The sequence below is a fragment of the Pseudophryne corroboree genome, chromosome 4, assembly GCF_028390025.1.
Source record: "Pseudophryne corroboree isolate aPseCor3 chromosome 4, aPseCor3.hap2, whole genome shotgun sequence".
Taxonomy (NCBI): Eukaryota; Metazoa; Chordata; class Amphibia; order Anura; family Myobatrachidae; genus Pseudophryne; species Pseudophryne corroboree.
In genome coordinates this window covers 451,750,814-451,772,713 of record NC_086447.1, presented here as the reverse complement: position 1 = coordinate 451,772,713, position 21,900 = coordinate 451,750,814, and the positions used below count along the sequence as shown (strand labels likewise).

At 46.7% G+C, this 21,900-nt stretch overlaps 1 protein-coding gene across 1 annotated transcript in view; it reads left to right on the top strand.

The window, feature by feature from the left end:
- The window catches only part of MDN1 (midasin AAA ATPase 1), a 695,825-nt gene that overhangs the window by 636,620 nt on the left and 37,305 nt on the right, over positions 1 to 21,900 (top strand). Inside the window, exons 86-89 of the mRNA XM_063916985.1 lie at positions 448 to 632; positions 4,078 to 4,221; positions 11,632 to 11,782; positions 15,786 to 16,078. Coding sequence (XP_063773055.1) covers positions 448 to 632; positions 4,078 to 4,221; positions 11,632 to 11,782; positions 15,786 to 16,078 — 773 coding nt within the window. The remainder of the gene's footprint in view (positions 1 to 447; positions 633 to 4,077; positions 4,222 to 11,631; positions 11,783 to 15,785; positions 16,079 to 21,900) is intronic.

The following is a 21,900-nucleotide window of genomic DNA, read 5'->3' as shown; positions in this document are numbered from 1 at the left end:
TCTAACTGAGGTCTGGAGGAGGGGCATAGTGGGAGGATCCAGTGCACACCCATATCTAAAGTTCTTTTTAGTGCCCATGATTCCTGCGGAGCCCGTCTATCCCCATGGTCCTTACGGAGTACCCAGCATCCTCTACGGACTAGGAGAAAAAGATTTACCGGTAGGTTTAAAATCTTATTTTTCTCATTCTGATGTATAGTAGTGGGGACACAGATGCTGGATATGGTATGTTTTCTACAGTATGTTGATGTTCTAACTTAATTTCACTGTGGCTTTAACCTTTCCCAATTGTGCATTTTCTATTATTGCCTTGGCCTTTTTACTTTCAGTGTACTATACCAGCATTCAATATATCAGTTTAATTCAATCACCAATACATTAACAGACTAATTTATTACCGCTGTGTAAAGTAACTTGAAAATATTTAACACATTAATTGTTATACAGAAGAGGAAGACAATGAATCAACCAGTGAGAATGAGGATCTGGATAAACAGATGGGAGATCTTGGTGATGCTGAAGCAGACAAACTTGATGAAAGACTGTGGGGAGATGATGATGATGAGGATGATGAGGATGATGATGATGGAGACACTGATAAACCAGAAGAGACTGGCATGGGAATGGACATGGTAAGCTTATACAAAAATTGTACATGTGTGTTAACAGATGTGTCCTCCTACATTTATGCTGCGGTCACGCCAATCAGCCCCTCTTGGCACGCCAGGTTGAGTGAGAATCTTCTAGCATCGCATCTTTTTGGGAGGGGTTTTTTCCTAAAACTGCGTCTTATTTGCAACGCAATGCTCCTAGGACGCATCAGGAGATTGTGCTGATTGATGACACTTATAAATCTGTGAGTCTCTGAATTTGTACACTACAATGTAGTATCCTCCGCTTTTTTCCAATGTAAGCTCAGTCTTGCTCCATATACAGGCTCGGTCACACACAATAAACAACTGTCATATAGCAAAGTGAGTTGCACGGGACCTGGTAGTTCACTCGCGCCAGGCATCCTCACGCTGCATCGCGTATTGAGACTGACATGTACATTTACTAAAGCTTCCAAAAAAGAGAATTTGTGATGTTGACCTTAGCAACCAATCAGATGCTGTCTATCATTTCTCTATTGCCTTTTAGAAAATGATAGATAACATCTGATTGTTGTGTGCAACATCACCAATTCTCTGTTTTAGAAGCTTTAGTAAATTTACCCCAGGATGTATGAGGACACATTTGTGTGTGTATTTTGTTATTCAGTTGGGTACACAGGAACAGAATATTTGTACCTTTTGAACTGTAACAATTGGTTCTCTAACTGACAACCATTCAGTGACTGCAAAAACGCGCTGTAGCATGTATTTTAGTTTTGATGTCCGGGGACTCACTTTTCTAAACTGGGTGGGTCACCAGGGACACGCTACACTGGAGTCTTACCAGTCCTCTTTGCGCCTCTCCTGGTCAGCAGCTTCATGGGGTATGGGCATGGTGGTGCAGCTCCCTGGCAGAACGGGAAGAGGGCCGTGCTCCGGGAAGGTGTAGTCACATGTATGTCCTGCGGTGGATGGAAGGGGAGAGCTGGTGCCTGTGTATGTGCTGCGGGTAGGGGAGGTGGGGTGGGGGGGAGTGGGTAAGTGTGTATGTAATGCAGGCGGCAGGTATGCGAGTGACTGTGTATCTGCTGCAGGGAGGGGAGGTGAGCAGGTGGCTGTGTTTGGAGGAGGGGGGGGGTGCCAGTGACTGTATGTGCTGCGGGGGTGTTAGCGGGTGACTGTGTATGTGCTGCGGAGGAGGGGAGTGCGTGACTGTATGTGCTGCGGGGGGTGAGCGCCAGTGTCTGTGTATGTGCTGCGGGGGGAGGTGAGCGGCTGACGGTATGGCCGATGAGACCCCAAAAAGGACAGGTAGGACCCCAATTTATTTAGGTTAAATTTATGTAATAAAATGTAGAATTAGTGTTTTGGACCTGTCATTCTCTGACAGAGGTTGAGATAGCTGCTAAGCCCTGCACTGACTGCGCAAAGAATTGCACCCATGGTCACTCAGTCATGTAAGCTTGGGCAGGCTGCGATAGCCCTGCACTAACTAAAGGTGAACAAGGGGCCGTAGCAAGCAACGCAGAAGTTGGAGTAGACAGGCGGTCTACCAACTGTAAAACTACCTGTGTCAACGTGGCTGCCCAGGCTAGTTCCTGTGGGACCTGCGATGAAGGCGACTGCCTCTTAGGAGCTGTAAAGCAACGGGTACACAGGCCGTCGTTGTCAGGATCCTGTGGGGAGAGAATGTTGACCCAGACTCTGCATGTACCAGGCACTGGTGCAGTGACCACCTTGTCAGCTCTGACTTGGGGAGGCATGTTTATGAGTATAAAAGTCAAACACTGATAGAAAAACAGTGACTTAAGGCTAGAGTGCAAGAGAGTAAAGCCGACTTCAAATCTATGAAGTGCTTCAGCTAAAACTGAAAAATATCAATGAGTGTTACACACTATTAATGTTTGCTATTGCATAAGTACAGGCTTTTCCTATATAGTGAGTGGCAACTAGGACCAAGATACAAACTCTCAATGCACAATAAATGTGGGCAATAATACTCAACTGTCCTGGCTGGGAAAGCTAAAGACCAGGCTACAAGGTACAAGGGAGAAGAGCCCGAGTCTCCCTCTCGGTGACCAAGCTGGAGCAGCAATGTTATTAAAATGGCAGCCCAGCGTCATGAGGGAGGAGTTGTGAACCTGAGACCTGTAGTAAGCCAGTGGACCGTACACACTAGGTGATTTTGTAAGCGATATCACTCATTTTTACCCTCCTGAGTGAATCATTTACAACATTGCCCAGTGTGTATGCTACTGACGACGGCCGATGCGCACTCCCGGGACCCCCTCTGTCTATTGTACATGCAGCTCAATCTGACAATATAGGCAGATGCTGCATGTCTGGGCCAGCCGCAGCATGACATCACTGTGCAATATCGATTTTTGTTCTGATGCTCAGATGCCCTCTTTGTCCTTTTAATTGCTATATTAAGGGATGCAGTTCTTCTCGTGTGCTGATTCAAAAAAGCAACAGCAGAGCTGTTCCATGGCAGGTGTCACAATTCTCTCTGACCTGACAGCATGCTTGACCAGGGTGGCCTTTCATTCATGGACAAGTATGTTATAGGGTCTTGGTAGACCTGGTGGGTGTGGTATGGAAGGTAGATAGTAACTAGGTCGACCACTATTGGTCGACAGGTCAAACGGTCGACATGAGGGGGTTTTGTGTCGTTTTCTTCGTAGAGTGACCGGGAACCCCAATTAGTGCACTATGTCCCCTCGGGCAAGGTGCCTCGCTCCGCTACTGCTGCGCTCGGCACAGGTTACAGTTACCAATTGTAGTCCACGTGGATCGTTAAGAATGAAAAAGTTGTTGTTTTTAAAGAAAATTGTGAAAAACTCATGTCGACCTTTTGACCTGTCAACCTAGTTACTGTCGACCAATAGTGGTCGACCTAGATAGTGTCGACCTAGAGACCGGATCCCAGACCTTGTTTGCATAGTGACCACACTGTGTACCTTGCCACTGCTTTTAGTAGGAAAGTTCTCCAGGTAGCTGTTCTTCCCTCCTAGTGAAGATGGTTTTGGGACACCTGGTTGTCTGTGTCCCCATGTTGCTGATGGAGAAAATTTGGTTTTTGTACATACAGCCAGGCAGAGATGTGTCTCTTATTCTGCTCCTTTTCTTGACTCATTGCTACTGGGATATATGGAGGAGTAATTTCTTGTTTTCCAGGCACCTATTTGCCAGATGGGAAATATAAGCAGTCTCCCTACAGCCTCAGGGAAAATAACTTCACTAAGAAAACTTTTTTTTATTTAATTAAAATTTAGGACTTTGTACCTAAAGTCTAATTACATCTGGGGGGTTTTTAGTTTTTTTTTTGTTAGTTTTTTTTTGTTTGGGTTTCCTAAATAGTGTATAATGCTAAATAATGATCTTTATACAGAAATGCCTTTTCCTAATGCCATAAATCATCTCAAGAAATTAAGGGTTCTTGCACAATCTGCTTTTGGGTTAAACTCTTGCTCATCTATTTTAGGGTGAATCTGAGCTGGTTGCCAAGGATGACAACCAAGATGCTGGAAACCAGGGTGACGAAAAGAAGCAAGACCTTAGAGATGATACTAAAGAGGAACAAGTTGAGGATGGGCACAAAGACAAAATCCATGAGCAGATTGATGAGGTATGTAAAATTCTGAATGGTGGCTATATTTCCCGTTTTTGTCTTATGTTATCTGGGGGACAAGGGTATTGCTCTCTTGGATTAAACTCCATAAAAAGGAGCCTAGGCTGTTTTTAAGACTAGAAAATGTCCTCTGCTAGCTAAACCCAGGCAGATAGGCCGGGTGTAGGTGTACAAGTGTCCACAGGCTGAGTTTTTGTTTTGATTTTTGTTGTGGATATTTTTTTTCCTATTTTAGTTTTTTGTTTTTAGTCTCTCTCTATACTGTATGTGACATTAGAGAGACCATCTATTTCCCAGGTCTGCACACTTGGTCTCTGGATCTTACCCCTTAGCTAAAGGTGCATGCACACGGTGAGATTTTGTCTCTTCGATTTTGACTGTGCAATTTTGACTAAGTGACAATTTTGACTATACTTTAGTACTAGATAGTCAAAATTGACTTGCCTGCAGTCTATCTAGCCTTGCGATACGACCCTGCGGGACCGCGCATCGAGATCTCATTCGTATCGCAAGCTAGCTAACACCTTGCGATTTTGCACTAACTTTCCTTGCGATTTTGAATATATAGTCAAAATCGCAAGGATAAATCTCACCGTGTGTATGCAACTTAAGGCAAAAATATTGGTGGTCCAAGTACTTATTTGTTCAGTCAAAAGCTTCTTGATGTGGTGTTTATGGCCTCTCCGTAAGGCATCCTACTAAGTAGATATACCTAGCAGAGAATAAATGACTGTCCTGCAAATGGTGTCATCCTGAAGAATTAATTTTCCAGTATTGCTCACTTGTCTGCGATTTATTTGGTTGCTAAGAATCTAGTGAAGAATAGCTTTTCATTTTGCTCTTCTAGACCATTGGCTCTAGTTTAGCTTATCTACTTTTGCTGTTTTTGGACGTTGCTGTCTTTTTGGCTTCAGCAAGAAATGGTTTAGAGTTGTTGCTGTGTTGTGCTTACAATCATTTAATTGTCCGAAGCAGTATTGCACTTCCCATAATGCTGCCTTCATCAGAGAAGGAATCCAGGTTACACAGGATGTCATGCAGGGATGTCTTTTCGTATGGGTTCAATGGGCTCTTGCCCAAGGGCCCCAGGAGTAAAAGGGCCCTAGGCTGATAGCTGAGGGTCCCCTCTTTCCAGGGGTACCAGATTTTTGAAAATCGGCCCTGGGGAACCGGCGATATCCTACTTCAAAGCAGTGGACCCCATCCAAGCCTGTTAATTGTTCTTACCAGCCAGATATCTCGGGTTCTGTCTGACTTAGAGTTTTCTGAGGGTATACTCCAAAAGCTGTGACTCTCCCCTTTCAGTGGACACTGGCAGCTTGTCTCTACTATGCCCAGCACCAGAGATATCAGCCTTCAAGCAGCTGGTCCCTGCTCCAGATCCACAGGCCTAATATGCAGTTTTATATTTTTGTTGGTGGATTGCTCTGGCTCCTGCACTCTGATCCCCAAGTCCCCTGTACCTCCTGAAAGGTGGAACTCTCTAGTTTGTTTTATCCCATTAAAGCTAAGAAATCTATTTCCAGGAACTGGAGATATCTGTAGTAAAGCAAGCTGCCCTGACCCCCGGAAAATGATGAATATTAAGCCCACTCCACTATCCACCCATCCCCTGTGTATTAAACACCCCCTACCACCCTGGAAGTCATGTACCAGGGCCCCTTCATTCAGCGCAATGTCCCCTTCTACAGTTTAGTGTTCTCCTTCCCGTCCTATTTGTGCAGTAAAGGAGTAATTAGCAGAAATTATTTCTCCAGGTCCTACATGCTGAGCGAAAGCTAGATCACCCCCTACATCAGAGCTGCTACTGATAGCACCCCCCACCCCTACTGCTGATAGGTGGGTAGGGAGCCCAGTGCATCGCTGTGCCCAGGGGCCTACACTGCTGTTAAGACGGCTCTAATGTCATGTAGGCCTTATTAAGTGAGTGGTAATCGGAAAGGTGCCAATGTTCCTGACAACTGGTATTTCCCTAGCATCCATAAGGGATATTGAGGGAATCTAGTACGAGGGGGTATAGATGGGGTCCAAAGAAGCTGGTGCACTTAAAATTTCTTCACTGGGTGTGCTGGCTCCTCCGCTCTATGCCCCCTCCCACAGGCAGTTTAGAAAAAAGTGCCCTCAGGAGAGGATGCACACTCTGTAAGCTCCAGAGAGTTTTCTTCAGTTTCTTTTTAAATCTACCAGTCTCTTAAGGCGTCAGAGCCTTCCCCCGCTGCAGGACCACCGTCCTGAGAGGTTGTTGGTACTGCAGGGCATTGCGCCTTAGCGAACGCAGTTGCAGCACGCCGCACACCCCTAACATTACCTGAAGGTGACGACAGTGGTGAGTACAAACCGGGGGCCCCGCTAGGGGGGTCCCCGATTCTTGGTGCGACAAAAACGCAGGGGCGGCATACAGGACCTTCCTGGGGGAGACCTGCTATAGCCCCCTGTGTACACTTGCACGCGGTTGTGAAAACAGGTATTTATATTATGTTTTACGCCAAAAGGAGACATTTGCCAGTATAAATAAGTGTATAGCTCTGGTGCCATTGCAGGGGGCGGAGCTACCTCAGAGCGGGACCAGTGGCTTCTTGGCGCCTTCCTCTGCTTCAAGCAGCAGCAGGCACACAGCTCCTCCAACACTCCAGATACATATAGGGGTGTTAGAAAGGGGTAGAGCAGCTATTAAGAGTCCTCATAAGGAAGAAACACAGGCGTTCCACTGAGTCACAATATAAAGATACATCCTGCTGTCTCCCTGAGTCTGCCAGGCTTGGTGTGCTGGTCATTTTCTCTGGGTCTCCTACTCACAAACCAATCAATGGCAGGTTTGCTTGTACAGTGTCTGTGTGTTGTGAGTGAGAGTGTCTCCCCTGTGAATATGGTAAACACCATTTATGCACATGCAGATTTTGGGGGGGCGGAGGTGCAGCAGCCATCCTGGTTAAACTCCCTGGATGGCGGACATGTTCTCTCAGTTCTCTGCAAATAGTCATAAGACACAGCGAATGCAGCGGGCTGTAAAGCAGACCTGGCTGCAATAGGCAGAGGAGAGACCCTTCTCCCTAGCTCAGGCCCACATACACATGGGCTGCCTGCTTACTCTCAGTAACTGATGAAGAGGGACAGAAGGAGGGGGAGGAGATCGACCCTATTATTGAAGATTCATCTCCTGCACATGGGCTTGCGACCCTCATAATTGCTGTCAGGGATGTGTTAAAACTCCCGGTAGAAGACGATTCAGTAAAGCAGTCGTTTTTCTCCTTACAGAAAAAGGTTAGCGTCACTTTCTCTGATTCTAAGGAATTAGATAATATGATCCTGATAAAAAAAATTCCACGTGGCCAGACGCTTCTTAACACTTTCCCATTTTCTCCTGAAGGCAGGAAAATCTGGGAAGATCCCCCGGTTGTTGACGCGTCTCTGTCTCACTTCTGTCTAAAGAGGTGGTGTTACCGGTCCCTGGCTCTTCGACTTAAGGGCCCTGGGGATAGAAAACTAGAAGACTACACTGAAGTCTATTCCACAGCAGCTGGTATATCACAAATACCTGTGATAGCGGGTTGCTGGTTGACACATGTCAATCACACCTGGTCAGGCTATTTCAAGAGGGCCTCGCGGGGGATATGTCTCTGGTGAGTATGGTTACTCTGATCAAACACATTCAGGATACTGTACACGTCCTGTGCGACTCTATTTAATGTGAGTACTACTGATATGGCAGTGTCAGCGCGCAGAGCTTTATGGCTGCGCCAGTGGATAGCGAACGCCGATTCCAAGCATAGTGTGGTATCTCTCCCTTTCTCAGGGGAGTGGCTATTCGAGGTTTTGTTGGTTTTGTGGATTTCCAAAGCTACTGCGGGGAATTCCATGTTTCTCCCCTCTGGGGTCCCACCGGTTAGGCATTCCTACCCGGGGCCATCTACTTAGTCCTTTCGGACTGCTATGTTTCGATCCTGAACCAGAGGAGCCTCAAACGCTGCACGAGGCACCAGAAGTAAGGCAAAAAAGCCAGCAGCTGCGGGTTCCCAGGAACAAAGCACCAGTTCAGCTTCCAGTAAGGCCTCAGCATGACTGTGCCCACCGACCCAAAGGGGATCTCGTGGTGGGAGCTCGACTTTGTTACTTCAGCCGCATTTGCCAGGATACCTGGGTACAGGACCTCATTTCTCAGGGCTACAAGCTGGAGTTTGACGGTGCTCCTCCCCACCGATTTTTCAAATCAAGCTTAACAGCTTTGGAGGATACGCGTGTTATGCTGCAACAGGCTATCCTAAAGTTGGTCCAATCCCAAGTCATTGTTCTAGTGCTGCTGCAACAACAGGCACAGGGTTACTACTCCAACCTGTTTGTGGTATCGAAATCGGAAGGTTCGGGAAGGCCCATTTTTAAACTAAAATCCTTGAACCTAAAGGTTTTCAAGATGGAATCCTTGCGAGCAGTGATTGCAGGCCTGGAAGAACAGGAGTTCATGGTCTCCCTGGATATAAAAGACGCCTATCTCCATATTTCAAATTGGCACCTCATCAGGCTTACCTGAGGTTTGCCCTGCTGACCGATCACTACCACTTCCAGGCGCTACCCTTCGGCCTGTCCACAGCTCCACAGGGTGTTAACGAAGGTGATGGCGTAGATGATGTGCCAACTCCGGGTCCAGGGGATCAGTGTTATTATCCCTTACCTGGATGATCTCCTGATCAAAGCAAGATCTAGGGAGCTTTTATTGCTCCATATAGACCGCACTCTCCAGCTTCTATCACACCATGGGTGGATCCTCGATTTACAGAAGTCCCACCTGGAGCCAACTCAGAGGCTCCTGTTCCTTGGAATGTTGCTGGATACTGTGGCCAAGAAAGTGTTCCTCCCAGAGAACAAAGCGAGAACACTCCAGAAGATGGTCCGAATGGTTCTATGGCCTACTCGAATATCCATCCATCTTTGCATAAGATTGCTGGGTAAAATGGTAGCCTCATACGAGGCGATCCAGTACGGAAGGTTACATGCCAGAACATTTCAATTGGATCTCCTGAGCAAGTGGTCCGGATCACATCTTCAGATGCATCAGTTAACACGGTTGTCACCTCAAGCCAGGATTTTCCTCCTGTGTGGCTACAATCCTCAAACCTATTGGAAGGTCGAAGTTTCGGGATTCAGGATTGGATCCTCCTCACAACAGATGCAAGTCTGTGATTATGGGGAGCTGTCACCCAGGGGGCTCAGTTCCAGGGCAGGTGGTCAGCCCACGAAGCCCTACTTCCGATCCACATTCAGGGAACTACATGGAATCTACAATGCTCTGCTTCAGGCCTTTCCTCTACTCGGGGATCATACGATCCAGGTGCAGTCGGACAACGCCACAGCAGTGGCGTACATCAGTCGACAAGGAGGGACAAAAAGCAGGGCCTGCGTGCAAGAGGTGTCAAAGATACTCCTCTGGGCAAAAAGAAATGCATGAGCAATGTCCGCAAACTTCATTTCGGGAGTAGACAACTGGGAAGCGGATTTCCTGAGTCGTCACGATCTCCACCCGGGAGAGTGGGGGCTTCACCATCAGGTGTTTCAGCAGATCATCGACCGGTGGGGCTGCCCACAAATAGACATGATGGCTTCTTGGCTCAACAAGAAGCTTTGTTGGTATTGCTCACAAACCAGGGACCTTCAGGCGAGGGCAGTAGATGCACTGACTTCGCCATGGCCTTACCGGCTGGTCTACCTGTTTACTCCGATTCCATTGCTCCTAAGGGTGCTCAAGCGAATCGGGAATCAAGGAGTCCAGGCAATTCTGATTGCCTCGGAGTGCTTGGTACGCGGATCTTCTGGATATGTCCGTCGAAGACCCTTGGCCTCTGAACTGAGGAGATCTTCTTCAACAAGGACCGTTCGTCTACCCGGACTTAAGGCGACTTTGTTTGACGGCATGGAGGTTGAGCGGAACAACCTAGCTCACAGGGGCCTTTCCAAAAAGGTTATTGCTACCATGGTGCAGGCCAGCAAACCTGTGACGTCAAAACACTATCATCATATCTGGAGGAGATATGTCGCTTGGTGCGAGGACTGCACATATCCGCCTACGGAGTTTCACTGGGGACGTTTCCTGCAGGCTGGTGTGGATAAAGGGCTTGCGTCAGGGTTCCATTAAGGTCCAGATTTCAGCTCTCTAGATTTTCTTCCAGAAGAAATTGGCTGTATTGCCTGAAGTTCAGATCTTCTTGCAAGGGGTGCTTCACATTCAGCCTCCTTTTGTGCCACCCGACCACACCCTGGGACTTGAATGTAGTAATGGAATTTCTACAGTCCTCCTGGTTTGAACCTCTAACAATGGTAGAAGACAAGTACCTCACATGGAAGACGGTGATGTTATTGGCCCTGGCTTCTGCTAGGTGTTTCTCAGAACTGGGGGCCTTATCGTGTAAAAACCCTTACTTTGTCTTTTATGAAAACCGAGCGGAGCTCAGGACTAGGCAGCAGTTCTTGCTGAAGGTCCTCTCTGCATTCCACTTGAATCAACCTATTGTGGTTCTGGCACTTCTGCTCCTCCGGAGGCATTGGATTCTGTGCGAGCCTTGACGATCTGTCAAGAGAATGGCTCGGATCAGAAAGACTGATTTCTTGTTCATGCTATATGATGTGCAGAAAAACAGTTGCCCTGCTTCAAAGCAGTCCATTGCTTGTTGGCTTAGGCTTACTATCCAACAGGCCTATGTGTCGTCAGCCTTACCTATTCCACAGTCTCTGAAGACCCACTCTACGAGGTCGGTGGGGTCTTCCTGGGCGGCCTTGCAACTATGCCGAGCTGCTATCTGGTCGGGGAAGAACACCTTTGTGAGGTTCTACAGGTTTGATAACCTGGCCAAAGAGGATTCCCAGTTTGGGCAGGCAGTGCTGCAGACGTGTCCGCACATTCCCGCCCGTTCTGGAAGCTTTGGGACGTCCCCATCGTACTAGATTCCCCCAATATCCCTTATGGACTACGAGAAAAGGTTTTACTGGTAGGTAATTAAAATCCTATTTTTATGTACAGTCAGATGTGTTTGATTCTACCCTCTCAATGTCTTAATTATTGGGCAGTAAATAATCCATAGTCATTGTAGCATTGAGATCCTACTGAATAGGTATCGGGTAGAGCAAGGCTTCCTTTATGGATATATTCTTACATTTTCAGTTGAATATTATTTGCTTAAGCAAAAACAATAGACAACGTTAGTCCTATTATGGGGCAACCTGCTCAGGTTGTCTATTCATTGATCTCCTCTTTGTTTACACTTTCTGGCAATGGGAATGCCTGTGTTTCCATTTTACTTAAGCGAAAAAGGACTGCATGACGATTTAAGAAATACTCTTTTGCCTGTTTGTTTTTCTTTAATTTAATTCTCCTTTGACACTTACATCAAACGCTTGTCTTGGTTTCCCAACTCTTTGCAGCGTGAATATGATGAGAACGAGGTGGATCCTTATCATGGTAAACAGGACACCCAACAAGAACTAGAAGCACTTGACCTTCCTGATGATTTGAATTTAGAAACTGATGAGGGCAAAGCAAGTGGTGATGAACAAGATGAGAAAGATGGTGAAGGTATACCTAATAGTACATTCTCTATGCATACATTTAAAATGTGTACAGCTGTCGTGATTTGTTCTCTCCAGACATAAATTGGCATATTTATGGTTTTATTACTCAGACTTTTTTTTTTTTTTTAGTCTCTGCTGTTTATTTACATAATGTATTGTAGGAGTATTATTTTATACAATGTGTTTTCCTTTCACGTAAGCAAAAAAATGTATGGCCTATGTTGATATTTAGTAGAGAATAGTAGAGTAGAGCACTTTGTTCTTTTCTCCTATTATTGAGCTCATAACTGTTATTGTTTGCTGATAGCTTAATCTCTGTCTTAAACCATATTCACTGCAATTTAGTTTGCCAACAACTATGGGAGAACGACATAAAATTTTCCTGCACATCACTATGGGCTGCAAAGGAAAGAGCACAACAAAAACAGTTTGATTTTGCTTACAGTGTTTGTCTTAATTACCGTATATACTCGAGTATAAGTCGACCCGAATATAAGCCGAGGCACCTAATTCTACCACAAAAACCTGGGAAAACTTATTGACTCGAGTATAAGCCTAGGGTGGGAAATGCAGCTCTAGCCGTACACAGCCCTCAGTGCCAGATATGCCCTCATAGTGCCAGATATGCCCCCACAGTGCTGCCAGATATGCCCCCACAGTGCTGCCAGATATGCCCCCACAGTGCTGCCAGATATGCCCCCACAGTGCTGCCAGATATGCCCCCACAGTGCTGCCAGATATGCCCCCACAGTGCTGCCAGATATGCCCCCACAGTGCTGCCAGATATGCCCCCACAGTGCTGCCAGATATGCCCCCACAGTGCTGCCAGATATGCCCCCACAGTGCTGCCAGATATGCCCCCACAGTGCTGCCAGTTATGCCCCCACAGTGCTGCCAGTTATGCCCCCACAGTGCTGCCAGTTATGCCCCCACAGTGCTGCCAGATATGCCCCCACAGTGCTGCCAGATATGCCCCCACAGTGCTGCCAGATATGCCCCCACAGTGCTGCCAGATATGCCCCCACAGTGCTGCCAGATATGCCCCCACAGTGCTGCCAGATATGCCCCCACAGTGCTGCCAGTTATGCCCCCACAGTGCTGCCAGATATGCCCCCACAGTGCTGCCAGATACGTTCCCTCCCCAAGTGCCAGGTATGCCCCACAGTGCTGTTACTTACCCCTCCGTCGATCCCGCGCTGTCTTCTGGAGGGACACGAAGCACACAGCGTGCGCGGCTCTCCTGTGTCCCTCCTGCATCTTCGGCGGCCGCGGCGGGTCTATTATAGGAAGTGCCGGTTCGTGATCAGAGGTCACGAACGGGTATTTCCTGTAATAGAACCGCCGCTGCTGCCGCCGGAGATGCAGGAGGGACACAGGAGCGCCGCGCGCTGTGCGCTCCATGTCCCTCCTTCACACTGCTCTGCCTCTGCCTGCACTGACTCGAGTATAAGCCGAGGTGGCTTTTTCAGCACAAAAAAAAGTGCTGAAAAAGTCGGCTTATACTCGAGTATATACGGTAAGTCATTAAGCATCTGCTATAAGGAGCCAATCAAATGGGATCTTTTCAAATGAAAATTAGGGTGACATCCCTGTGCATGTAAGTCAGTTTATAATATACTGTATACAGATGTCCTCCTACAGTACAGCTTGCCTCAGTACGCCACGTAGCGGGAGATGCCTGGCATGAGTGAGCTGACAGGTCCCATGCTACTCCATTAGCATTGTGGCGTCTTTCACATCGCTGTGTGACTAGTACACACAAGTAGACTCTGCTGATTAAAATTAAATGCGGCATGCCTATATTCTGTATGCAACCGTGTATCTACATACGACATGCTACATTACAGTGTTTTCTAGGAAGTCACTGTAACGTACCATTTCATATGCAGATACAACCACAGTTGTACACAGAATATAGGCATGCCACATATAATTTTAATCCACATAAACAGCTTGTGCGTTCTATTTGCATCGTGTTGCGAATAAGATACATTTTAATAGATAGTCTTGCATAAAGATGCTTGGAGCTACCTAATCACGCCATGGCATGGTGTGACTAGAAGAGCTGTTTTTAACGTGCAGGGAGGCTAGATATATGTGGACACATCTGTATCTACAATATAGATATTAATTGGAAAATTTGTTTTAAAAGTAGGTGTGTCCTCCCTGATAGTATGTGGCGGATACTTATAGTACATAAGGGGCATGTGGAGTGGTCTGATGAGCATGTGGGGGGTGCTGATGGCTCAGAAGTGGTACGTGAAGGGCACCGATGGCATGTAAGGGGCTCATGCAGGGCACAGGGTCACTTGGTGTGGTCTGATGGCACGTAAGGGGCACAAGGAGTGGTCTAATGGGACTTTGGGCTGACAACTAAGGTGGAGGTGGGGGAGCTCTGTGGGATGGCACCTGGGGGGTGGGTGGCTAGAAGGGACCGAGGACTGACACTTAAGGGGCATGGGCAGGCTCTGGGCTGGCACATACTCAAGTAGGGGCTCTGGGCTGGCATAAGAATATGAGGGAGTTCTGAGGCATATACAGGGGCATGGCTGAGCAGGTCTGAACTTGGCATATAAAGGGGAATAACTGAAGGGGATCTGTGGTATATTACCGTCTTTGGGGAATTACAGCGGGACATATCTATTGGGGGTATTACAGTGTGGCATACAGTATCAAGTGGGGCATTTGTGCGTGGTACGTTAGAAATTGGGTCCACTACTGTTGTGGCATGTTATTCATCTTATCACAGTGAGCAAAAGTTCATTGAATATACATTTATTTTCAGATATTTTATTAGTTTTAGTGTTTCTTCGAATAACATTTACTTCACAAAGAACTCTTACCTAATTGCTGGGAGGCAAACTGCAAAAAAATATTTTTTGGCCCTCCGTCCAGAGTAATTTTCTTAATATGGCACTCCAATAAAAAGTCTCTCTGCCTTTTGACCAAACTTTTGGTTGGGACTTTTGATCTACTGTCTTTACACCTTTTTTAACAACTATGTGAGACCTTGCTGTTGTGCACAGTATGTTATATCTGGTGCTTTACCAGATTAATAATAATTAAATGTTTCTACAGGTTAAGTATCCCATATCCAAATATTCCGAAATACGGAATATTCCGAAATACAGACTTTTTTGAGTGAGAGAGAGTGAAACCTTTGTTTTTTGATGACTCAATGTACACACACTTATTTTAAAACATAAGTTATTAAAAATATTGTGTTAAATGACCTTCAGGCTGTGTATAAGGTGTACATTAAACATAAATTAATTGTGTGAATATAGACACACTTTGTTTAATGCACAAATTTGTAAAAAAATATTGTCTAAAATGACCTTCAGGCTGTGTGTATAAGGTGTATATGAAACATAAATGTATTCTGTGCTTAGACTTGGGTCCCATCACCATGATATCTCATTATGGTATGCAATTATTCCAAAATACGGAAAAATCCGATATCCAAAATACCTATGGTCCCAAGCATTTTGGATAAGGGATACTCAACCTGTATTACAAAAAACTTACATATTTTGAACCATACTTGTTTCTCAAATTACAGTACTTTCTCTTACACCCTGTGTGTGAGAGCTGAGCCTTATGATTTTGCTAAATGTAGTTCATACGTTAGTACAGTGGTTCCCAAACTTGCAGGGGTGCCACGGTTCAGTAGTCCAGGACCAAAGTAATTCTATGGTTAATGTGACCAGCCACCAGCACTGGTTTTGCCTACAATAAAATGTGTACAAACAAAAGCGCACCCCTGTGAAACGCCACAGAATTGGATGACTGGTGAGTACAATTTATTTAAATTAATAAACTGTTGAAATTCTAAATAAGAGGCTTTTGGTCTAGGGGATGCTGTTAAAAAAAGGGCGCCGTCATTCAAGAAAGTGTGAGGACCACAGCATTGTTAAATACATTACTACACTAGACCATTATTTCCCATTGCATGCTGCTATAATACAATTACATGTTGCAGGGACTCATCATTCTTTCTGTTGCAGAAGAAAATCCTTTTGATATCGAGGAAAAGCCATTGGATTTAAAGGAAGAAAGTGCAGAGCAAGAAGGGAGAGATGAGGGAAAACCTGAAGAGGAGTGCAAAGAATCTACGGAAGCAGAGCAAGCTGATGGCCAAGACAAAGTGGAAGAGAAGGAAGAAGCGGGCCCACAGGCAGAAGAAGAAGAGCCTGCACATGATGAAGCTGGAGAGAAAACACCAGAGGATGAGAATAAAGAGGAACCTGCTAAAAATGAGGAGAATGGGCTACCAACTGACCATGGCCTCATGCCTCAGGTGATGCTTATTACACCATTTTGATAGTATAAGTACTAATTCCAGTGAAAATAATTTCTAGGTTACATTTGAGATGTGTCCCCCCCCCCCCCCCTATTTTGTAACTAAAATCCCTCAACAAATTTTTTACAGAGATTCAAGATGGTGTCCCTTTTCTCATTGACCCAGATCTTGAGGGAAGGGGTTTTCCTTGTGCCACTTGATTTCATAGATATATACTTAACATTCCTGTATGGGAATGTCTTAAGACAGCATTTGAGATGGTGCCATTCAGAATGTCATCATTTGGCCTGTGCTTAGCTCTGTCTTTACCTAAATCATGACCACCATGTCAGTGTTTCAGCTTTGAAGTGGGTGCTACATATATATGTCCACAAACATCTAGCCTGTCTGCACGTTAAACAGCTCTTCTAGTCAAACTATGACTCGGTAGAGCAGAGCGTCTTTACGTGCAACGTTTATTATTAAAATGCACCTTATTCGCAAAATGATGTGAATAGGACTTGCTGATTAAAATGATATGTGGCATGGCTATATTCTGTGTGCGGCTGTATCTGCATATGAAATGCTACACTACAGTGTTCTCATAGAAAACACTGTAACGTGCCATTTCATATGCAGTCGCACGCAGAATATAGCCATGTCGCATATCATTTTAATTAGCGGAGTCTGCTGTGCGCCTTATTTGCATAGTGATGCAAATTAAACTAATTTACAGCAAAAAAGAAGCCTTTAAATGAGTTTCTCTAACGTCCTAGTGGATGCTGGGGACTCCGTCAGGACCATGGGGAATAGCGGCTCCGCAGGAGACAGGGCACATCTAAAGAAAGCTTTTAGGATCACATGGTGTGTACTGGCTCCTCCCCCTATGACCCTCCTCCAAGCCTCAGTTAGGTTTTTGTGCCCGTCCGAGCAGGGTGCAATCTAGGTGGCTCTCCTAAAGAGCTGCTTAGAAAAAGTTTTTTTAGGTTTTAAATCTCAGTGAGTCCTGCTGGCAACAGGCTCACTGCATCGAGGGACTTAGGGGAGAGATTTTCAACTCACCTGCGTGCAGGATGGATTGGAGTCTTAGGCTACTGGACATAGCTTCAGAGGGAGTCGGAACACAGGTCATCCTGGGGTTCGTCCCGGAGCCGCGCCGCCGACCCCCCTTACAGATGCTGAAGATCGGAGGTCCGGAAACAGGCGGCAGAAGACTCTTCAGTCTTCATGAAGGTAGCGCACAGCACGGCAGCTGTGCGCCATTGTTGCTACACACTTCTCACTGACCAGTCACGGAGGGTGCAGGGCGCTGCTGGGGGCGCCCTGGGCAGCAATATTAAATACCTTTAGTGGCAAAGAATACATCACATATAGCCATTAAGGCTATATGTATGTATTTAACCCAGGCCAGATTTCTCAAAACCCGGGAGAAAAGCCCGCCGAAAAGGGGGCGGAGCTTATTCTCCTCAGCACTCAGCGCCATTTTCCTGCTCAGCTCCGCTGTGAGGAAGGCTCCCAGGACTCTCCCCTGCACTGCACTACAGAAACAGGGTAACAAAGAGAAGGGGGGCATAAATTGGCGATATTTATATATTAAAAGCGCTTATAACAAAAACAACACCTTTTAGGGTTGTTTATATACATTTATAGCGCTTTTGGTGTGTGCTGGCAAACTCTCCCTCTGTCTCCCCAAAGGGCTAAGGGGGTCCTGTCTTCGATTAGAGCATTCCCTGTGTGGCTGCTGTGTGTCGGTACGTGTGTGTCGACATGTATGAGGACGATGTTGGTGTGGAGGCAGAGCAATTGCCGGTAATGGTGATGTCACCCCCTAGGGAGTCGACACCGGAATGGATGGCTTTAGTTATGGAATTACGTGATAATGTTAGTACATTACAAAAGTCAGTAGACGAAATGAGACGGCCGGAAAACCAGTCAGTACCGGCTCAGGCGTCTCAGACACCGTCAGGGGCTGTAAAACGTCCCTTACCTCAGTCAGTCGACACGGGTACCGACACAGATGAATCTAGTGTCGACGGTGAAGAAACAAACGTATTTTCCAACAGGGCCACACGTTATATGATCACGGCAATGAAGGAGGCTTTGCAGATCTCTGATACTGCTGGTACCTCAAAAAGGGGTATTATGTGGGGGGTGAAAAAACTACCTGTAGCTTTTCCAGAATCAGAGGAATTGAATGACGTGTGTGATGAAGCGTGCGTTAACCCAGATAGAAAACTGCTAATTTCTAAGAAGTTATTGGCATTATACCCTTTCCCACCAGAGGTTAGGACGCGCTGGGAAACACCCCCTAGGGTGGATAAGGCGCTCACACGTTTATCAAAGCAAGTGGCGTTGCCGTCTCCTGATACGGCCGCCCTCAAGGATCCAGCGGATAGGAGGCTGGAAACTACCCTGAAAAGTATATACACTCATACTGGTGTTATACTGCGACCGGCAATAGCCTCAGCCTGGATGTGCAGTGCTGGGGTAGTGTGGTTGGATTCCCTGACTGAAAATATTGATACCCTGGATAGGGACAGTATTTTATTGACTCTAGAGCAATTAAAGGATGCGTTTCTTTATATGCGAGATGCTCAGAGGGATATTTGTACTCTAGCATCAAGAGTAAGTGCGATGTCCATATCTGCCAGAAGAAGTTTATGGACGCGACAGTGGTCAGGTGATGCGGATTCCAAAAGGCATATGGAAGTATTGCCATATAAAGGAGAGGAATTATTTGGGGTCGGTCTATCGGATCTGGTGGCCACGGCAACTGCCGGCAAATCCACTTTTTTACCTCAGACCCCCTCCCAACAGAAAAAGACACCGTCTTTTCAGCCGCAGTCCTTTCGCTCCTATAAAAACAAGCGAGCAAAAGGACAGTCTTATCTGCCGCGAGGCAGAGGAAAGGGTAAGAGAGGGCAGCAAGCAGCCCCTGCCCAGGACCAGAAGCCCGCCCCGGGTTCTACAAAGCCATCAGCATGACGCTGGGGCTTTACAAGCGGACTCAGGAGCGGTGGGGGGTCGACTAAAGATTTTCAGCAATCAGTGGGCTCGCTCACAGGTGGACCCGTGGATCCTGCAGATAGTATCTCAGGGTTACATGTTGGAGTTCGAAAGGTCTCCCCCTCGCCGGTTCCTAAAGTCTGCTTTACCAACGTCTCCCTCAGAAAGGACGACGGTATTGGAAGCCATTCACAAGCTGTATTCTCAGCAGGTGATAGTCAAGGTACCCCTCCTACAACAGGGAAAGGGGTATTATTCCACACTATTTGTGGTACCGAAGCCGGACGGTTCGGTAAGACCTATTCTAAATCTGAAATCCTTGAACCTGTACATACAGAAATTCAAGTTCAAGATGGAGTCACTCAGAGCAGTGATAGCGAATCTGGAAGAAGGGGACTTCATGGTGTCCCTGGACATAAAAGATGCTTATCTGCATGTCCCAATTTACCCCTCACACCAAGGGTATCTCAGGTTCGTGATACAAGACTGTCATTATCAGTTTCAAACGCTGCCGTTTGGTTTGTCCACGGCCCCTCGGGTCTTTACCAAGGTAATGACCGAAATGATGGTTCTTCTACGAAGAAAAGGCGTATTAATTATCCCTTACTTGGACGATCTCCTGATAAGGGCAAAGTCCAGAGAACAGCTGGAAGTCGGTGTAGCACTAACCCAAGTAGTGCTTCAGCAACACGGGTGGATTCTGAATCTTCCAAAATCTCAATTGACCCCGACAACACGTCTGCTGTTCCTGGGAATGATTCTGGACACGGTTCAGAAAAAGGTGTTTCTCCCGGAGGAGAAAGCAAGGGAGTTATCCGAACTGGTCAGGAACCTCCTAAAACCAGGAACTGTGTCAGTACATCAATGCACAAGAGTCCTGGGAAAGATGGTGGCTTCTTACGAAGCAATTCCATTCGGCAGATTCCATGCACGAACATTTCAGTGGGATCTGCTGGACAAATGGTCCGGATCGCATCTGCACATGCATCAGCGGATAACACTGTCACCAAGAACAAGGTTGTCTCTCCTGTGGTGGTTGCAGAGTGCCCATCTGTTAGAGGGCCGCAGGTTCGGCATACAGGACTGGGTCCGGGTGACTACGGATGCCAGCCTACGGGGCTGGGGAGCAGTCACACAGGGAAGAAACTTCCAGGGTGTATGGTCAGACCTGGAGACGTCTCTTCACATAAATATACTGGAGCTAAGAGCGATATACAATGCTCTAAGCTTGGCAAAACCGCTGCTTCAGGGTCAGCCGGTGTTGATCCAGTCGGACAACATCACGGCAGTCGCCCACGTAAACAGACAAGGCGGCACGAGAAGCAGAAGAGCAATGACAGAAGCTGCAAGGATTCTTCGCTGGGCGGAAAATCATGTCATAGCACTGTCTGCAGTGTTCATCCCGGGAGTGGACAACTGGGAAGCAGACTTCCTCAGCAGACACGACCTTCACCCGGGAGAGTGGGGACTTCATCCGGAAGTTTTCCACATGATTGTGAACCGTTGGGAAAAACCAAAGGTGGATATGATGGCGTCTCGCCTCAACAAAAAACTGGACAGATATTGCGCCAGGTCAAGAGACCCTCAGGCAATAGCTGTGGACGCTCTGGTAACACCATGGGTGTACCAGTCAGTGTATGTGTTTCCTCCTCTGCCTCTCATACCAAAGGTACTGAGAATTATTCGGAAAAGGGGAGTAAGAACAATACTAGTGGCTCCGGATTGGCCAAGAAGAACTTGGTATCCGGAACTTCAAGAGATGCTCACGGAGGATCCGTGGCCTCTACCTCTAAGAAGGGATCTGCTTCAGCAGGGACCTTGTATGTTCCAAGACTTACCGCGACTGCGTTTGACGGCATGGCGGTTGAACGCCGGATTCTAAAAGAAAAGGGCATTCCAGAGGAAGTTATTCCTACCTTGATTAAGGCTAGGAAGGAAGTGACCGCACAACATTATCACCGCATTTGGAGAAAATATGTTGCGTGGTGTGAAGCCAAGAAGGCCCCAACGGAAGAATTCCAATTGGGTCGATTCTTACATTTCCTGCAGGCAGGATTGTCTATGGGCCTCAAATTGGGGTCTATTAAAGTTCAAATTTCGGCCTTATCAATGTTCTTCCAGAAGGAATTGGCTTCAGTGCCTGAAGTACAAACTTTTGTCAAGGGTGTACTACATATACAGCCCCCGATTGTGCCCCCAGTGGCACCGTGGGATCTAAACGTAGTTTTGGATTTTCTCAAATCTCTTTGGTTTGAGCCTCTCAAATCTGTAGATTTGAAGTATCTTACATGGAAAGTAACCATGCTACTGGCCCTGGCTTCAGCCAGGAGAGTTTCAGAGTTGGCGGCTTTATCGTACAAAAGCCCATATCTGATTTTCCATTCGGACAGGGCAGAACTGCGGACACGTCCTCATTTTCTCCCTAAGGTGGTTTCGGCTTTTCACTTGAACCAGCCTATTGTGGTGCCTGCGGCTACTAGCGACTTGGAGGACTCCAAGTTACTGGACGTTGTCAGAGCATTAAAAATATATATTTCAAGGACAGCTGGAGTCAGAAAATCTGACTCGTTGTTTATATTGTATGCACCCAACAAGATGGGTGCTCCTGCGTCTAAGCAGACGATTGCGCGTTGGATCTGTAGCACAATCCAACTTGCACATTCTGTGGCAGGCCTGCCACAGCCTAAATCTGTAAAGGCCCACTCCACAAGGAAGGTGGGCTCATCTTGGGCGGCTGCCCGAGGGGTCTCGGCATTACAACTTTGCCGAGCAGCTACGTGGTCAGGGGAGAACACGTTTGTAAAATTTTACAAATTTGATACTCTGGCTAAGGA